This window comes from Poecilia latipinna, unplaced genomic scaffold (genome assembly GCF_001443285.1).
Source record: "Poecilia latipinna isolate Pla-1442-1.1 unplaced genomic scaffold, P_latipinna-1.0 Scaffold439, whole genome shotgun sequence".
NCBI classification, from domain to species: domain Eukaryota; kingdom Metazoa; phylum Chordata; class Actinopteri; order Cyprinodontiformes; family Poeciliidae; genus Poecilia; species Poecilia latipinna.
The window spans coordinates 101,473-120,385 of NW_015113055.1; the positions used below are offsets into that span (position 1 = coordinate 101,473).

General features: G+C 39.4%; 1 protein-coding gene across 1 annotated transcript in view; it reads right to left on the reverse strand.

The window, feature by feature from the left end:
* faf1 (Fas (TNFRSF6) associated factor 1) overlaps positions 1 to 14,381 on the reverse strand; it is a 76,880-nt gene extending 62,499 nt beyond the window's left edge. Inside the window, exons 1-6 of the mRNA XM_015038352.1 lie at positions 14,322 to 14,381; positions 11,317 to 11,385; positions 8,500 to 8,546; positions 6,190 to 6,473; positions 5,607 to 5,698; positions 5,261 to 5,352 (exon numbers count right to left, since the gene is read on the reverse strand). Coding sequence (XP_014893838.1) covers positions 5,261 to 5,352; positions 5,607 to 5,698; positions 6,190 to 6,473; positions 8,500 to 8,546; positions 11,317 to 11,385; positions 14,322 to 14,381 — 644 coding nt within the window. The remainder of the gene's footprint in view (positions 1 to 5,260; positions 5,353 to 5,606; positions 5,699 to 6,189; positions 6,474 to 8,499; positions 8,547 to 11,316; positions 11,386 to 14,321) is intronic.
* Positions 14,382 to 18,913: the final 4,532 nt, after the last annotated feature.

Consider the following 18,913-nt stretch of genomic DNA (forward strand, 5'->3'; position numbering starts at 1 on the left):
TATATATATGAGCTGAGATGTTCACCACAGTCGACTGATTTCCATGTTGATCAGCCCTGACCGGTGTCCAGCTGGGCTACAAACAGCGTTTTAAGAACGCAGCGTTCTTAAATGCTGCCAGATCTCACTGACTTGACTCTTAACAACTTCGACCCAAAGGAGTTCAGAAGATGTTCTGAGAGAAGATTATTCCACAGTTTGCTATTTTAAGTATTTAAAGAGGTGCCTAAAAAATAAAGCTAGATTGAACAGCACTTCTTATGACATGTCAAGACGGGTTTATGATTCTTTCAGGCTGCAGTGGACAGCAAAACTCGGCAGATAAAAGGATGACAGAACGATTTACAGCAAAGATTTCGATTTTTTTTTTTTTTTTTTTTCTCAAATGTTTCAACCTCAGTCTGTCAATGAAAATGCAAGATTTGGAAATAATGGCGGAGTTTTGGAAATGTTAGAGTTAAGATAAGGGTCCAAATGATGTATGCTAAAGAATACACCAGGACAGTGTTAGTAGAGATGCCCTCCAATATAAAGTCTTAAAGATAGTTTAAAAATTCAACTCTAATCCTTTTATATTTTAAATGAATAGTCTTGTTTTACAGTGACTGTTCCCTCTCACACACAGTGTGACATCTCCTTTTGTCCAATGCAACCGACAGCCACTCACGACAGAAACGCTATAAGTAAATATTTTGAATACTCTTCTTATGTTCTCATAAATCAATGAATCAGAATGATCTACAGTCGGCATCGGCAAGTTAACGTTCTACGAAAGTCGTAAATCTGGCACAAATAAATTGTGGTGGATGCATCTGCATCCGACGCGCCGAAGCAGGCCCCCGAAGCAGTCTGGGGTTGAAATACGGATGTCTTTGTGTTTGCCTCCGCCAACGGAGGTCTTTTTCTCACTCAACACACACAGTCGGTGACATCTAGGTCAGCCCGCAACATCTCTGGAGGCTCTTGACGTGGGCATTAGGGTGAGGAAGGGAAATGTCATTTAACTTTATGGACAGCGAAAAGGCAGCGTTGTGCAGGGGAGAAGAGCAGGCTAAACAGATTGGTTTCATTCTGAGGTAAGCCCGTCGTCTCAGCTGCGGCTCCCACTGGCACAGAGCAGACTCCAGACCTTATTAAAGAAGTATTGCCAGACACAGAGATGCACATGCATGCACACAATGTGACATGTGCCTGCAAAAACACTAGGACACACTATGCACTCAGAGATTGCACTATACATGACCTCTCTTAAATTTTCATAAATACGCTGGCAACATGTGCTTTTGCCTCTCAGATTGCTTAAAAACACACTGAGGAGAACGCGAGCTAACCTGTCACACCTTCACAGAGGGCACCAAGAAGCACACATGATGTCTTTCTTACCTCCGCCACATTTTACATCCACAACAAAGCAGAAAAATGTGAAACCACTCAGGCTCTGCTCTGTTTTGGTCTGCCATTTTGTCCGAAAATTACATAAGACGCTAATTGCTGAATCCTTTCCATCGAGCTTCATAAGCGCTCTCCCTCGACAGCTCTATGTTTCTGCAGCTAGATCGCTCTCACAGAGCTGAGTGAACGAGAAGCTAAGAAATTTTTAAAAAAGAAACAAAAAAACAAAAAAAAAAAACACACAAACACATAAAACCTAATGATCTGCGATTTTAAACTTCGTCGAGAGTTCAAATTAAAATAACCTTTCATTGGCAAACACGCCTGCCGGGAGCTGGAGCGAAGAATAAACAAGAAAGGAAACAGGCTCCATTGAAATATTCATCAGGCCTTCATCATTAATGCAGGAGATTAGCTCCTCCTCAACACTCTCTTGTATTCACAGAGAGTCATTGACATGGCCGTCCTCAGACCCCCGGCTTTCTCGCTGCACTGCTAACTGCACATCACATCATCACTAACTAAATAACTACCTGAGGAGGATTGGTGCTCAGAGGAAAATCTCTAAAAGCCTCTAGATTTATTTCTAATCAAACAAGACGAACAAGGAAAGTTTGCTCAGCGCGACCGTAATGACAGTGCGGCTCCGTACAATCGCTCCGTTCGGCGAAGGTGTGTGCGGCGAGAACCAGGCACTACAAAGTGATCGCCGGAGACGCCGATCATGGAGCATTTTCATTGTCACTCAGCAGCAATTTGAAACAAATGAAACCCATGAAACTAAATTTGAGTGATTTTATTGATATTTCTAATGCAGATGTACAACTCTGTTTCATGTGCAAAAGTGGGCCTGTTCACTTGATACGATTAACAGTGACTGAGCCATTTATACTGGAACTGAGTTTTTACACCATCTAGTTATTTCATGAAAAGCCTTGTATTTATGCACCGAGTAAAATAAATCTTGTACAATAATAGTAATAAATTTGAAGAAAATTGGCATTATGTTTGAAATACAACAAAGTCAACCTTTCCTAAAATAATCCCACAAGTGACCATATTCTAATTTAAGGGATATTGCATCGACTGTTTTAAACTCAGTTTTGCTCAATTTCAGTGTGCTGTTGGCCCAGTTTTACTTTTTCACAAGAGGCCAACACATCCTCGTTTATTTCCCACTATTTTTAGGTTTATGCTAAAAGTTTATTTAAAATAGCAAAACTATCACACAATACATAAAAAAATGGCATAATATAAGATATCAAAGGGATACAGATATATTTAAAAAACATTAACTATCAGAGTTGCTGTCAGTCTTATTGCTAACATCAATACAAATTGTGCTGTGGTGTTTTGATGCCTTAGAAACCAGTAACTACAACTTAAGCTTTAAAGAGCATGCTTTTTACTTAGCCGAGAGAACGCCATGAAGCTGTTTATTAAAAAAAAAAAAAGAAAAAAAAACAGGTGTCATTAATGGTATTGTTTAGCAAAACATTAATAAACAAGTGAATAAATTAGTAACTGGATTTTAGGTACAGAGGTTATAAAACGTTGAAAACCAGTAAAAGTTTTCTGTCATGACATTCCCGCACAGTAAAGTTAGTTTAATGAGGAACCAAAGAAAGTGCTGAGACCACAGAATAACACAGAGCTGCCCCTCCCACACCTGTTTCTGCACACTGACAGTCAGTTGGATGAAAGCCAGCTGCTATAGCTACTTTCCAGCACTTAGAAGAAACACAGAAATACTCCCAGACATGAAAAACTCACACATTTCAGGAGCTCCTAAGCAGCAGTCAAACAGACTGCAGGCTGGCTACCTGAGCAGATAGCCTGACTAATTAAGCAGCTAACCCAGCCTGGTAGACTCCTAGCATCACTGTACCAAGAGCAGAACAAGAAAAGGCACAGTATTCTGAACAATAAACACTTGAAAACTACTACTATTTAGCTTGTGTTCATTCTATAGACTAAGTCTTTGCACAAACATCAAAATATTCGTATTTTGATGTCATTAAAACAACGTTAAAACTTTAGTAATTAGTGTTACATGATTTACAAGCAACTGGAAAGTTAAATTAGCTCCTTTTTGTGTAAATAACATGATATTTTCACTGCTTTCTTGTCCCACATCTAGCACTGAACTGAGCTTCCTAATCACGGCTGTAATTGTATCTGGGATAAACCATTAGCAAAGTCCAAAAAATGTTTATTCTAACACATTAGAGCGTCGAGTTGGTGTTATGCTAATAATGTGCTCCAGCTTACCTGGAGAGCTTAGCCGACTGCCTGTATTTACTGCAACAAATTTGCAGACATTGCAAACTAATTGTCAGCACACTGTGGATATATGGTGTGAGAACAGTTTATTTTTATTCCAAGCTAACAGCTTGTTTGGTCTCCCACCAGGGGGGCCGCTCCCCTCATTTTCTGTGATCTGTCACCCATCCTCTCCCTGTTTGACAGCAGGGTCATCAGACACACACACACACACATATATGCATACACAAACGTATGTACATACGCAGTGGGAGCCCACCCGGGCCTTTCAGCCCCAACTGTCCGCAGCTAAAATAGCTGCTGCAAAATAATGAGCTCCTGTCACCCAAAATGATATCGATAACACTTGGAGGAATGGCAACGGCGCTGCTAAAAAGACGCAGCAGTCGGAGGGGGAGTGAGAAGATGAGGAGAGTGCAGGGGAGGGAAAACCGGAGAGATGAGGCCCATTAGCTGCCAACACAATATAACTACCACTTAGCCTAACTAGCAAGCAAAGAGGCAAACTGCCAAATGACTTACACAAGGGTTCTGCTGACATGAGGATGCTTGTTTGGGTGAGAACTAAGGAGCATTTTTTTTAATTCACTGTTAAATTATGAACACTGTCTTACAACTGTACATATTGTGCCAAAAAGAGGATGGCTTCAGTCGACAGTCTATCCACGTAGTAACTTAAGCTTAAACAACAAAGGAAGACAGAAAAGAAGAGCTGGGTAAATATATGGATTTAAAAATAACTATATTTTAATATACAGAATTGATTATTTCTTTTTTTTTCTTTTCTTTTTTTTTTACAATCATCATATGGTGATATAAAAGCGTATTATTATTGTTCTGACCACGTCCTTGGGAACTAATTTTTATTTCACCAAATATGTCTATTGATCCAGAAACTGTGACTAACGGCACAAGAATTTCAGTGCATAAAAAAATTGCCATAAACTATGTAATAATTGCAAAAATAAAATATAAACTGTCATAAAAACAAGCAAAATGATCCTCCAGTCAGTGAGGTCTGCGAAATCTTTTAGTCCACTTTTATTTGTCCACTCTCACTTCAAACACGTCTTGATCAATTTACAATAAGAGGCTAAGATAAAGAGACACATTTCTACGATTGAATTTACCTGGTAGCTTTAAAGGACTTTAAAGAAGAAACTGCAAAAACGAGTGATTTGCATGGACATTGCACAAAATGTCTGAAGTGCAAGATATAAAGCAAGAAACAAGAAACAATGTTCTACCGAAAGAAAATACTAGTACATAAGGAGGGGATGAAATGATTATTTACATAACAAGGACTGTGGCAGCTGATGCTCCTTTCAAAATGTCACAGCGGATGGGAGAAAATGAATGTGCAGCGCGGGGTCAAACGTATCCTGATAAATCAATGACAAGGATATTTGTTGGCTCGATTCTGCTCTATAAGTGGGCAAATATCGCCACCTGGTGTTCACTAGCAGGTACTGCATGCACAATAATCCAAGTATTTTGCTTGTGAGGCAGGATGGAGGAACGAATATGACTTCTAATGAAAGAGCGCGAAAAAGCAGAGATGTTGAGCACCGGTAGTGAACGTTACCTGTTTTTGCTGGTGCTGGCAGTAGGGGCGATGTCTGGGGTCAGGACGTACAGGCTGTTGTTCTTGGGAAGGTGTAAACTTCTCAGCACCGTCTGAGTGCACACAATGACAAAAATGCTTCCCTTAACTCAAGTAGACTAATTACTCATTCTTTCTTCCTCGCTGTGTTTTCATTAACATTGATAAGAACATGAATGTTACAAAAAAAACCTGATCTATGCACAAAAAAGACAGACAGGAGGAGCAGATTTGAATCATATCAGCTACATTTTTAGTTCATTCTTGCCACCGTGACTCGTTTTAATTCCTAGTAAAACAACTTTTAAAAACCAGACCATGAACTCACAGTATCTGACACGTCTCCACTCTTCCATCCCTTCAGATGCATTTTGGACGCTGGAATGCCGAGTTCTGTCTGGAGGATTCCTTTAATTTCTCCTGTGGATTTAATTATAATTAAAGGGGGACGGTCAGCGATGTAAAAATGAGGACAATCCTGTAAGGTTTTTTTTTTGTTGAAGTCAAAACTAATACCTCTACAAAAAAAAAAAAAAACAGCATTTGATAGAATAAGAGGCACTTGATAAATTGTCCCAGAAATTATTTCAATGTTGTTTTGAAATAATTTTCAAGTATTAAAAATATCAAACTCTTAATGATAAAGAACATTTATTAACATTGGAAGTGGAAGACATTTTAAATATCCAAAATATCCTTCAGTTCTGGTAACACAAACGGGCCGGTTCAGACCAAAGCACCAGACTGAAGACGTTTGTCGTCCAGTTTTTGGTAGAAAGAGAAAGAAAAGAGAAACACGATAAATCACGCAATTGGAAATTATTGAACTTGCTTTGATTATGTATTTGATGTATCTTTATCGAACACAATCTTTTCTCTCAAGAGTGTGAGGTTACGCTTCCGGCGCTCACCGACTGTGCGGCTCTCCTCGAGGACGAGCTCCACTGATCTTTGCCTGTACTCCACCCTGAAGTTTATCATGCGAGGCTGGCGCTCTACAATGTGTCGGGTAGAAGGGCTGATGGGACAAAACGCTGAAGCGGAGGACGATGGAGGAGGGGAGGAGGAAGATGACGAGGAAGGGGGCGGACCCGCGCTTCTTGCTGCTGCTGCTGCTGCTGCTGCTGCGTCGGCCGCTTCTGGGTGGCTGGGAGGTCCGAACATGGTGGCCTGGCTCGCCTCGCTGGTGAAGTCGCTGCACAGAGATCACAGTTGACTGATGTTGTAATTTATAGTGTCAAATTTATATGATACTAGAAGGACGAAAAAAAAAAAAGGGTCTCAGTTCAAAAACATCATGAAGAGGTGATGAGAAAGCAAAACGTCTCTTTTTTTCCCCGTATTTTCTTTTATAATATATGTTTACTTGTCAGTGCTGCTTTTCTCAGATGATTCAAGAAGGCAGACACAGATTTTTACATAAAGGCTCCATTTTATTTAGTTCAGTGACTATGTTTCTGCCTGGAGGTGGACCAGGCCCAACCACGTGACAGCACAGCTACCAAGAGATTTACATACTTATTACACACTTATCTATTAACCTACACGTTTCTTTTCATTGTCATGAGCTACATTATGTGCTTTAATTCTGCAGATTAGTTCATTGTTTTTGAGTTGATGCGGAAATTTGATTCAGTAAGAAATCTATAAACTACAAACATCTATAAACCAATTCTTATAGATGCGCAGAAATAAAGAGGGGCATCCAGTCTGTACCTCTACCCTAACTTGCCACCATAAAACTCAAGGCCATGGAAACATCGGTAACCAGTACAAGTTCACAGTTCAAAATGTCACCATCCCAAAGCAAACCAAACCGTCTATGCAGAAAAAAAAAATCTATTTCAGTGCTCTGTACTAACAGGGACATTTTTCTAATTCTGCTAATGCCTGGAAAAGAGGTCACAAGCAGAAAGGCAAATGATTTTAGTGCTGGTGTACCTTCCGTTTGGCCCCTGCTGACATCATCGCTGTTTACTGGTCAACGGCGGTCTTCTCATAACAAAGCCAGCCATTTAGTAAACGTGTAGCCCACCAGTCACACTGCCAACCCGCCTCGGTTCAAAGCAATCTGTGTCCTCGACAGAGAGCCGCAGTGTTCTCGTGGCCTCAAGCCCTTCATGTTTTTTTTATTAATATCTCTTCAATGCATTGGAGAGAGCCAAAGAAGGACCTACTGTAATTTACGTTTACTTTCGGTAAAATGCCATCAGCTCATCACAAAACACAGATTTGTTCCAACGCATTAGACTGAAAGTCTTCCCATCGGTCTTAGTGGTGTCTTCAGGATATTAAAATGTCAAATTCGATGTTTAAAAAGATACTCCATGTGGTCAAAGTATCATTTGCAAGCACAAGGTTTGTTTCCAACTAAAATATCATTATGCAATCATGCAATATCACAATATTTTAACTTCCTTCATTAGGGTAACACCATTAAGTAAAGGGGAATTCAGCCCTCACTTAGAAAAATGCAGAATTTGAAAGTGTCACTTCCCCATTTTGCAAGCTAGTAGATAATATTTAGTATAAATGTTCATGTTCTTTATTGAGGTGTGTATGTTTGATTTAATCATACAACTATTTTAATATTATTTGCTTACGGTAACTGTGCGCTTCCATTTGCCTGTCAAATTCATGTTCGTACAAATCAAATTCACTACTGAGGCATATATAATATAAAACAAATTATCAATAACTATCAACATTGACTGATATGAAACTTTTATATCGTGACGCGTTTTTCATCCAAACCTAAATCTCCTCCTTGTTTTGGTCAGGTGAGCGGCTGCAGGGAGAAGGAGGGCTGTCTCTGCTATTGCTGTGCTGCTGATGGAAGAATTGCAACAACTTGGGTAAATGAGGACGGGGGTTAGTTTCTATCAACTTGGACTCAAGTGAGCATCTTTGTAAAAGATTCTAGTGTCGATCGTATTGGAATATTGACTATTTTGACAATCCTTGGTCTCGTATAATCCTGTAAAAACTACATTTTAGGTTTTCCAGAGACATAACCATAAAAATTAACATCAGTAATTGCTCATAGTGTACTACCTAATGAATCTATATTGTATCTGAGATTCTGAGTTTAATTTATTTGAAATTAATTCTGAATTTTTACATTTTATATTTCTCTTATTGCCTTGTTGAAGCAGATCCTTTTAGTTTATACCAATGACTCTTAGGAATATTGACTTCCTCTAACAGTCAGCAGTCGTCACCTTTGTAAGATCCCGTTCTCCTGCGGTATCACTCCATTGATGGCTGCCTGTAACAAAAGCAAAACTACATTTTACAACAAAATACAACCGCATCCATGTGTTTACGTAATGTCCAAATCACCAATGTAACACGCAACATTCGATCTGCGTAATCTAGAACAATAAAGCAACTATGAAAGGAGCTTATTGCACAGAGATGAGAGGCAGTGGTGTCGTCAGGACACTGTGACACCACTGGCTCGGTGTTTTCAGAAATATCCACTGTGTCAAAATGTGTGAGCTGGAATATTCAGAGAGGCTGGCCTGAACAAGAGGCACTGAAAAGACAAATACAAACTCTGTCAGCTTTGCAGGTGAGCTTTTGTTTCAATGGACAATTGATTCACTCCAACCATCACTGTTGTACACAAGACAACAGGGAGACGTTATGTAACGTCAGCAGCGAGCTGTGTTGCTTGAAAGCATCAGGCGAGGCGAAAAAAAAATGTTCTCAATTAAAATGAAAGAGGTTTTTAATCAACGCCAAGATGACCGTTCTCACTGTTGTGTTGCTCAACACAGGAGAAGGTTTTCATGTAAAATGTTCATACATTTTCAGAGTCCAATGTCTGTTTTTAAGGGAAGAAAAGAGAAAAAGGGGGTATAAAATAAAGAGAAGAACAAGAGCGGAACAAAGGAGGACATGAGAGAAAAAGGAAAGGGAGGAACGCAAGAAGGAAGGAATGTAGACAGGTAGGACACAAGGAAGCTTTAAAAGAAGGGCACAAACAGAGGACAAGCAGGAAGTAAAAGAAACAAAACAAGGACAGAGAGAATGAAGAACACAAGGCAGACGGGACAGAAATGAAGAAAGAATAAGGAAACAAAAATCGGAGGACAAAAATTAGGTACAGAAGTAAAGACACAAAGGATGCTGAAAGGAAGGACACAAGGAAAGAAGTCGACCAAAATGGAAGAAGGTAGAAAAAAGGAAGAAGACCAAAAGGAAATGAGGAAGGATGAAAAGAAGGATAAACAAAGGAGACCAAAATGAGGGAATGAAGAACAAGGAAGAAAATGTGTTTATTTTTCTTTAAGCTATTTAGACAAACAAACGTACTGCGCAGGTCTGTTACACCCATGCACTGATTGTTTAGAGTTGCAGGTATTTGTCTCAAAATTCCATCTCCCGTATTTGTTTTGTCCTCTTTTCTTCAGGCCAAGTTTTTTTTCCCCTTTCACATAAGACTGCACAAGCACATGCTTAGTGATGCAGTTTCCAAATAGTGAGCAAGATGAAGTTATTTGTAATAACTTTAAGGTTTAAACAAGCCCAACTAGCAGAGCATTTGCTTTCGAGCTCAAGGTCTCCCTTGTGTAAACAAGGCTGAAGACTTTGGGAAAAACTCCACAGTGTGTTTTTGGAAGACAAAAATTATTACTCTAAAGAAAAAAAAAAAAAAAACAACCTATAAATCAGGAAGCCCTCTTCTCCTGGGTGCAGCGAGGCATGAGAGAGACCCACAACACCGCCTGCTTAAATCTCCTGACAAGCTAGTCATGATCTTGCGGTAGGCCTATTAACTTCTCCGTGCAACAGCAGTAATTAATCATACACACAGTCCAGAAATAAACAGGCATCCTCCTGAGATATCCTAAGCTCTGACACAGTTTTCTAAAAATATTTAGTACTTTAGAAGTAAAAGAGGTTATTAAACCTATTGTTTGCCTAATCAGGCTCTGCTATCTTTAAAGTAAATAGATGAAGAAAAAAAACTATCAAAAATAACCCACAATAAGCCACATTTATTAAGTTTAAGTTTTATTTAAGTATGTTTGATACCTGAGTGCAATAATCCTCACATACTGGGATACTGAAAGCAGTAGCTGAGTGTATAACAATAAGAACTACACAGATAGGATTAACAGCAGGAGAACTAAAATGTCACATGTTGTTGTCGCAGGTTTTACAATGCTGCAAAACAGTAGAGAGTTTATGTTGCAACCCAACTAAGACAAGTAGCCACATTTATTTTAGTTTCAGTCTTAAAGAGTAAAAGTTTACAGTGACACATGAACTTTAATGTCAAAAGAGATAAGCAGACAAGACCTTATCATGCGGCAGCAGCTGTTCTAGTTCCAGAAAGTGAGGCATTCACTATTCCTAACAATAACATAGATGGAGCGCAGCTGAGGACTTTGGACGATGGCATCGTCGTTCAATAACCTTGGAGCTGACATAGGTTCAACTAAAGACCTAAAAGATTAGAAACAAAATAATTCAGTAATTTGCTACATTTCTTGTTTCCTGGCGTGTTAAATGAGGGACTGAGAACATATCCCGTTTTCCCAACTGCACTCCAGATCCTCACCAAGACCACAGGCTTGTTTTTGTTTTTGTTTGTTTTATAAAAACCAACACCCACTGCAGAGGAACTGCAAGTCACTGGCTCCACAGCAGCAGAAAGTCCAGTCCCCACTGTCTGCGCTGCTGCTGCCAGCATGCATCTAATTATAGACTGACCCCTTCCAAACGGGACGTCACTGCAAGGGGCTCATCGTGAATTAATCTAAACCCGACTGGACCTGATCTTTCTGGCCACTGCAGTCTCTCCTTCACACAATACAGGACTTACACTTTTGTCTCACAACAACCTTCCTGCAGAGACGAAAGCTGCTTGCGAGAAGTATTCACTAAACAGGGGAATGTTGCAAACTGTGTGTCCCTTGATAATAATTAAAAAAAAAAAAAAAAACTCTCTGGAAACTTGCACTTTAGATGAACTGAAGATTAAATGTCCAAGAGTGAAGCCCAGAGCCAGAAGCTAACGAACTTACCACTAAATCCCAGTTATTAAGCTCTAACAGAGTGATTGCCTCCGCGATGTTGTCGATTCCAGTGCAAGCCTGCGAGAGGACAGAAAGATGGAAAACACAAGTTGCATTAGATTCAGCTGCTGGAACATGAAACGTGAAAAATTAAGGTCCCCTGCAATGTAGCGCTCTTTTTTTTTTTTTTTTTTTTTTACTGCAGAGGATGGGTTTTTTTAAAAACAGTTCACAACATCTGTCCAGTGATCCTGTCAGAGACGTGGGAATTAGTAAGAATCAGTTTTCAGTTGCTGTTTTTTTTTTTGTTTGTTTTTTTCCTTGAATCAAGCATCTATTTTGGAATTTTATAACTCGGACTAAACACCTATACTTACTGAAGTAATGTTAAAAACCTTACCACATTAGGCAAAGACGCGCTGATTGCAGCAGGATCTTTTCATAACATCCTTAGTTACATCAACAGCAGGTTTCATTTTCTGCAATGACCCTTCTGACTGCAAAGCCCTTCTCAGATTCACTCACACATAACTACCAGGTTGCCAGCAATAAAACCTGTTTCAGCTCTGCGAACTGGTTTCGCAGCTCATTAGAAGGGTGTTGATGCAAAATATTACATTATCATACTGAGGTCATTTTCGCGTGAAACAATTATGTATCCACTTCAAACCAACTTAGAGAGGTTTTGAAATCTATAAAGTATGAGTGGAAAAAGGATCCAGATGCAGAAAAGCTGAACATGTTGAGCATCGACTGCTGATGTCAAACATTTCCGACTCAACATTTAAAGAATGTTGTGTGCGAAAGAAGAAACAAACACTGACAAGTTGAAAATTTTCTACTTTTCATCTTTTTGAAAGCATATTAGTCAAACACATACGTTTTTTTTAACTCTAACCTGAAATAGTAGGGAATCTAAACACTCAAATTAGCGCCAACTTTGAAAAATATTAAATAATTTCGCTCTTACGCGCCTTAGCTGATTTTATCTTTTCAAACTGTAACCGTAAGGACGGTAAGCTTCAAAACCAATAGCCACTCCATGACTAGTTCCGTAATGTTGTCTTTTTGAATATTGTGACATGCTTTCCATTGCAACATTTTTTATTATTATTGCTCATCACAGGTGTGATTGATCACTATGTTTGATGTTTGGTAATTACAATCTTTGCTCTGAAAATGATGTCAGAAGTTGGAGCATATTCACCTCAGTGCCAACACAGTAACTATTGGGCGTCGTCAAACTGCTGCATAAATGTGTGTATTTTTAAGGGGTTTATGTGATTATAATGGTGGCTTATCGGTAGGTAATCTGGTTACACTGGTTTTGAATGTAGTTACTCCAAGTGATCCTTTGTTACATTACATTGTAAAAAAAAAAAAAAAAAAAAAAGAAAAATAGCACTTTTTCATTCTTATATTTTTGTATTTGATGTCTAGGGTTTTGGGGTGTGCTTAATTTTTCACAAACATTCCCACTTTCATCTCGCTTTTTTATGACATGGTGAAATCTGCTCAGTAGCCATTTTAATAATCTTGATATTAGATTCTAGTAATTTTAACATACTTTCATTAAACCATTTTTTTTCTTACTGGCCTGGTGTAATATTCAAATCTTGTGTAAAACAAAAAAAAAGGGGTGAATCATAACAGAAACAAAGCCTCGAAAACGTCAATCTCAGAGTAATTTGTCTATGTAAAGTGTTTCATTTATAGACTAAGTTACTTAAATTAACCTTTCAAAAATATGATTTATTGAGAGGAACCTATAATAATGGAGTCAGTATTGTGGGCTGGCTATCCAAATTTTGAGTCTTATTTTTCTTTGTGTTTATAGGCTAAGAGAAAGTCAGGGTAAACAGTGTTTCAAAGTCCACAAACCAATGGACTATGACTTCATCCTAAAACTACAGATTACTGGGAGACTATGGGGTTTTCTCCACGCAGATTCTGATTTATGGCTTTCTTTGGTCTCCTCTGTGATGATTCAGACTTTCACCTTCCCCCACACTGCTTAATAAGGACTTTAACACCAAACAGAGAAGAGATATTATCTGCTAAAGTGGATGTAAATTCACCACAAGTTCCAATTTTACACATCAAAGCCTATCTGATTTTATTAAGCTCAAAGATTGCATTAAATTTACCTTCTGCTAGTTGAGGCATTTATTGTAAATTATTGTAGGCATTTTTGGTTTAGATGCATTTTTAAATGTATAAAAATAGAAAATATAAATTTTAGGTAGCTGACTTGCTGATCATGGGAGAACTGTTGACAATTTCTGGCCAATTCCTTACTGTATTAAAACCCTAGAATTGACAGTAGTTCTGCTTTTGATTTTCTATGACTATATGAGGTAGCTCTTTATGCTATCAGGAAGCAATAATCCTAAAGTCAATACTACTGTTATAAATGTTGCTGTCCTGATTTTTTTCTAACCCCTTTTTTTTTTTTAACCAAATATGTTTGCATGACAGAATATAGACAGTAGAGGAGACATTAAGAGGTCAGTCCTTTGTCTAGCTAGCATTTATAGGTAGAAGATCACAGATTAGGGTGGCTGAGAAGACTAGTTGACTCAAAAGAAGACAATAGGAATCCAGATTGGAGTTGATTGTAGATAGAAATCCTGAATGTGTCGACGTTTAGCGTCAAGTTTTAAACTGCAGAAACAACAGGGGACGATATGTAAACAAGTAGATAGTTTTATTGAGTGCAGCAGCTCCATTTTCAGCTAAACTGGTCCTGAATACCAGTATTGTCCCATTCTTGGCCCGACAGTTTCGGTAGACTGCAATGTAAACACCGAGTTTTTGGTTAGCAAGTGTGTTCAGAGTCCGTTTCCGAGCTGTCAGCAAGTTAGCTCTGTGTGCTAACTCGGAGATCCTTGCTGCTTCCGACGAGCAGGGTTGCTGTTTCGGATGCCAGACATTTAATTTATTTTAGCACACGGAAGACAAAACGCTTCCAGCTGTAAACAATGCCACAGACAAACAAACAAACAGGGACCCACCTGAAAGTCGGCCAGGATCATTTCTCGATCCATGTTGCTTTCGCCGCTGTCGGAGGCCATAGCAATGACTGGCTAAAAGCAATACTTCTCCACTGGCTCACAGACAGACGCTGAGTACAGATAAAAATGGATACTTAGAGACGGCTGTCAGGGTGATGTTAGTTATTTGTAGATATTAAAGTGAACGTGGAGTTAACAGCCTCAAAACAGACAAAGTTCAGTAAAGTTACGTTACTGTGCCCGGTTATCTCAAATCATTATTGTCAGCTAGCCCATTGCTTTACCGCTGACGTAAAGTTATGTCGACTGTCGTAAAACGTTCGAGCGACTACTTGAAATAAATCATGGGAATTTCGGGTCTTTTCCATGATTCGAATTAAGTTGCTCAAACCAAAGATAAACCATACACGGATTTTCCCCCTCCCAAACAACTGTTTATTCAATACCATTCCTTAAATAACCTTCATATGTAAACATAAGTATATGTGTTCATATAAAATACTAATACGACTGATGATATGGTCCTGGCTGTTCAATCACACCAACCTGGGATGAATAGAGGAACATACTTAAACATGTTTCACTCAAGTAAAAGAAATTACTAAAGAGTGAAAATGTATAAGTTATGGGCAATACAAATGACCAAAAGTTGATACAAATAGATAACATAATTTAAAAAAATAACACATTTCAATTTCTTTTTACCATATAAAACCTATTAAACTAATGCTTACAGTGAATATTGTATTTTTTCACACAGTAAAGAAGAGACCTTTATATTTCACCCTAAGGCAAAAAAGAATTGTGGAAAAAGCTGGCTTTCATAGCCTTCTGTCCTGCCTTACTAAATCATGACCACAATTAATTAGATAAATATGTCTATGACTCACTAAACATTTGTAAAAGCCAACGCCTATAAATAAAGCTCGAAATACCCCTAAAATTATGACCCTGCTGCCTGCTGTAGGCTCAAAGAAATGCAGGACAAATGGTATGAGCTGTGGTATGAGCTGTACAAGTCGTAAAAGCTCAAGCCTGTTCTAGTATAACAAAAAAAAGCTGTATTTAATGCCCTTAATTCTTCAAAAGTATGATGAAGAGCAATATACAGGACAAAAATGCTGATTGAACACTCAGGATTGTCTAATCCTGATTGGACAATCCTGGATTTAAACACATTTGAAATGAGGCCACAAAAAGGGCTGAATATGTATAGAAAATATGTGCTGAACTCTGTAAGTTAACATAATCTATGTCATGAAAATATAACATTTCAACTCGCATGTGAAAGCAGGATAAGCAATAAGTTTAAGCAACTTTTAACACATAAAGTTGCTTGCATGCTTGTTTTTTCTGAGCTGATCGGGCGCGGAGCTATGGTGGGGGCTGGGGTGCCCCCCCGGCCCGTGCCCGGGAGGGAGGAATGGTTTCAAGTCGTTTTAATGTCTTATCATACAAGCAGAAAGTGCGCCCTCACCTGTTCAGAAAGGTTTATGTAATGTTAAAGATGATGTCACTCAATGGACTATAGAGTAGTCCAGAGGTTCCCAAACTATGGGGCGCGCCCCCTAGGGGGGGCGCCGTGTCATTGCAAGGGGGGCGCGGGAAGCCGTCTGGATGAAAACAAAAAAAACATGAACACTGTATGCGCTGGGTTTTTACCTTAGAATGGCCAACTCTCTGTTATTCCTATGTCAATTTGATACAGTAGAGGCTTCAACACTTCCCATATTTGTGTCCTCTGTCACTTTTATCAGCAGTTAAAACAGTTTAGTCCGTTGTTAACATGTTGTAACCTGTTTTTCCGAGCCGCCTTTAAATGCAACGTGAGCGCTACGACGCTCGCGCTGGGTTTCCACCTGTGAAGGAGACCTGCTGCTGCTGAGCGGAGCTACGTAGGTTTGTGTTAGAATCACGGCAGCAAACCAGCAAAACGCAAAGAACTTTTCACAGTTTTTCCCTCCAAACTAACCGACTGAATTGAGTAAAGCTGTTGGATGCAGGTAATGTTAGCTAAAAGATGACTAGCTAACATCAATACAGAGCCTTAAGCTTAACAAGTACCTTGCAGGCTACCGATGATGGTGTCTATTTTCAGCTACGTACATTCATTTTGCCCCCAAAAAAGTCGATGCCCCCGTCACACGCGTCGTTTCAACCAGACAGCCATTTGTTGTAATCCATAGGGGGGGCGCAGAAAATGTTTGGAAACCACTGGGGTGCGCAGAAGAAAAAGTTTGGGAACCACTGGAGTAGTCAGTCCCAGTAACTGTTTCACTCACGGTTTAGCCAATGTGCTTCCTGGGTAAAAATCAAACAACAAAAAAAGCGGACCAAACCCAACAGTTGCCAGCAGCGCAGGTGATACACGTGAGGGGCCCAGTAATTTGACCCGCTCCCCGGCCCGACGCGGACTTCATCCTCCCCTTTTCTTTCCTTATCTGCAAAGCCTCATAAAAAAGGGAAGTGAAACAGTTCATGTAAATTTTAGACCGGTTTAATTTCCTGCTCTTTGTGACATTCTCATAAGTCAGAGTGTATACTTCAGTTTGGAAAAGTATCAACAGTATGCACAGGTCAGAGACAAACACATTCCATCTGCTTTTTTTTTTTTTTTTTCTCACTTGTTTCAAATCACAAAGCAAATTTTAATATTAGCAAAACATAATAAAAATCAGTTTTCAGTAGAAGGTTGAATTTGTTGGATTAGATTTACCCAAACCAACCCATACCATACTATAGAATAAAAAGCAGATGTAAGTTTCCACAGAGAAGTCACAGAAAATTTAACCGACGCAGAAATATATAAAAAGGGTAAAAAGAAGAAGAAGACACAGGGTGCGTTCACACTGCAGCCTGAAGTGACTCAATTCCGATTTTTTGGCAATTCCGATTTTTTTTGCCGGGGCCGCTCACACTGCCAGTAAATGCGACCTGTATACGTTCTGCAGTGTAAACGGGCAAACGACCTGAAAGTGTCCCGCATGCGCAGTAGAGGGCGCAATAGCGTCAGCGTTCACCCTGCAGCCTGAAGTGACTCAATTCCGATTTTTTTGACCTAATGCGATCTGTATCCGATCTTTTCATGGCAGTGTGAACAGCACAGGTCGGATTCTTTTTCGAATGTGACCCATATCCGATACGTATCCGATTCAAATGCGACCTAACGTCCAGGTCGCCTTCATCAGAACTGAACGTCACTGTTTCTCAACAAATCTCACTATTCTGCGTCCTGATAAGCGCAAGTGGGAAGAAAAACAACAACCATGACGGATTATATGAGGATTAAGTTGTTAATATGTTGCTCCGGCCGGACAACAACTTCAAATATGTAAGCTAAGCTCCACCGTTAGCCTCCATGTTTACTTCCGCAAACACTGAGCACTTCTTTTTATGGCAGTTGGCAGAACACTTAGAACGCTGACGCTATTGCGCCCCGTACTGCGCATGCGGGACACTTTCAGGTCGTTTGCCCGTTTACACTGCAGAATGCATACAGGTCGCATTTACTGGCAGTGTGAACGGCCCCGGCAAAAAACATCGGAATTGCCAAAAAATCGGAATTGAGTCACTTCAGGCTGCAGTGTGAACGCACCCAGAGTCTCATGGCTTTATAACATATTTTTGAGACCTTCAAAACGAAAGTATTTGGTCACTAGACATAAGCATGCAATGGCATGTCAGGGTGAAGTAACTCAAACAAATAAGTTGGGATATGCCCTTAAAAAAACGGCTTAATTAAAATAATTTTGAAGTTGATTCACAGCTGAAGAAGAAGTTAGGAAAGATATCCTCATTTGCCTGTGATATGCAGTAGCTTTTGTATCAGCTGCAGGTGTGAGTGGGAAACCCCAGATAATTCCAGTCAAAACACTTTGCAATAATCCATGCCTGAGACGATAAAAGCATGGGTGACTGTTAAAGAGGCACACAGGCAGGAGGGGCTTGATTTTTCACAGGTGCCTCAGAGGACTGTTGACATTTGAATTAAGGTTTTAGCTGGGCTCCATTTTCACACCGATATTAGTAGGGGTGAAAATAGGGGGCCTAAAAGATTTAGCGGGGGGTACGCAGTACCTGCAAGAGAGGGAGCGGCTGTCTGCTGTAAAAAAAATCAATGGGTTCTCTGTGCAGCCATGAGTGCAGCTGTGACTGATTTTTTCAAGAACAATCTAAAACATGACTTAATCAGTTAATAACTTTTTTCCCATTTCATATGGTTTCTGGTCTATTTTGATTGAATCTAAAGTCACTTTGTTCTCATATATTTAGCTGAATTAATGGTGAATAAAACAAAAATAAACTGAAATAAAAGGAGAAGGCCACAAGACTGATTAGATAAAGAACACTCCAACAGTATACAGTCATTTCAAGGTGCACCAGGCCACTTCCTTGATTTAGAAGAAAAACTAAATTTGCCCTCTTCGGTAAGTAATACATGAAGAATAAGTGGAAAGTTGTTTTTTTTTATTTTTTATTAATACATAGGTTTTATAAATATAACATAAAACAGATTTTGGGGGGGTAATACCATATATGCCCACAAGAGGGTGACGCTAAAACAGAAAAAGAAAGGAGAAAAGCTCTGCAAT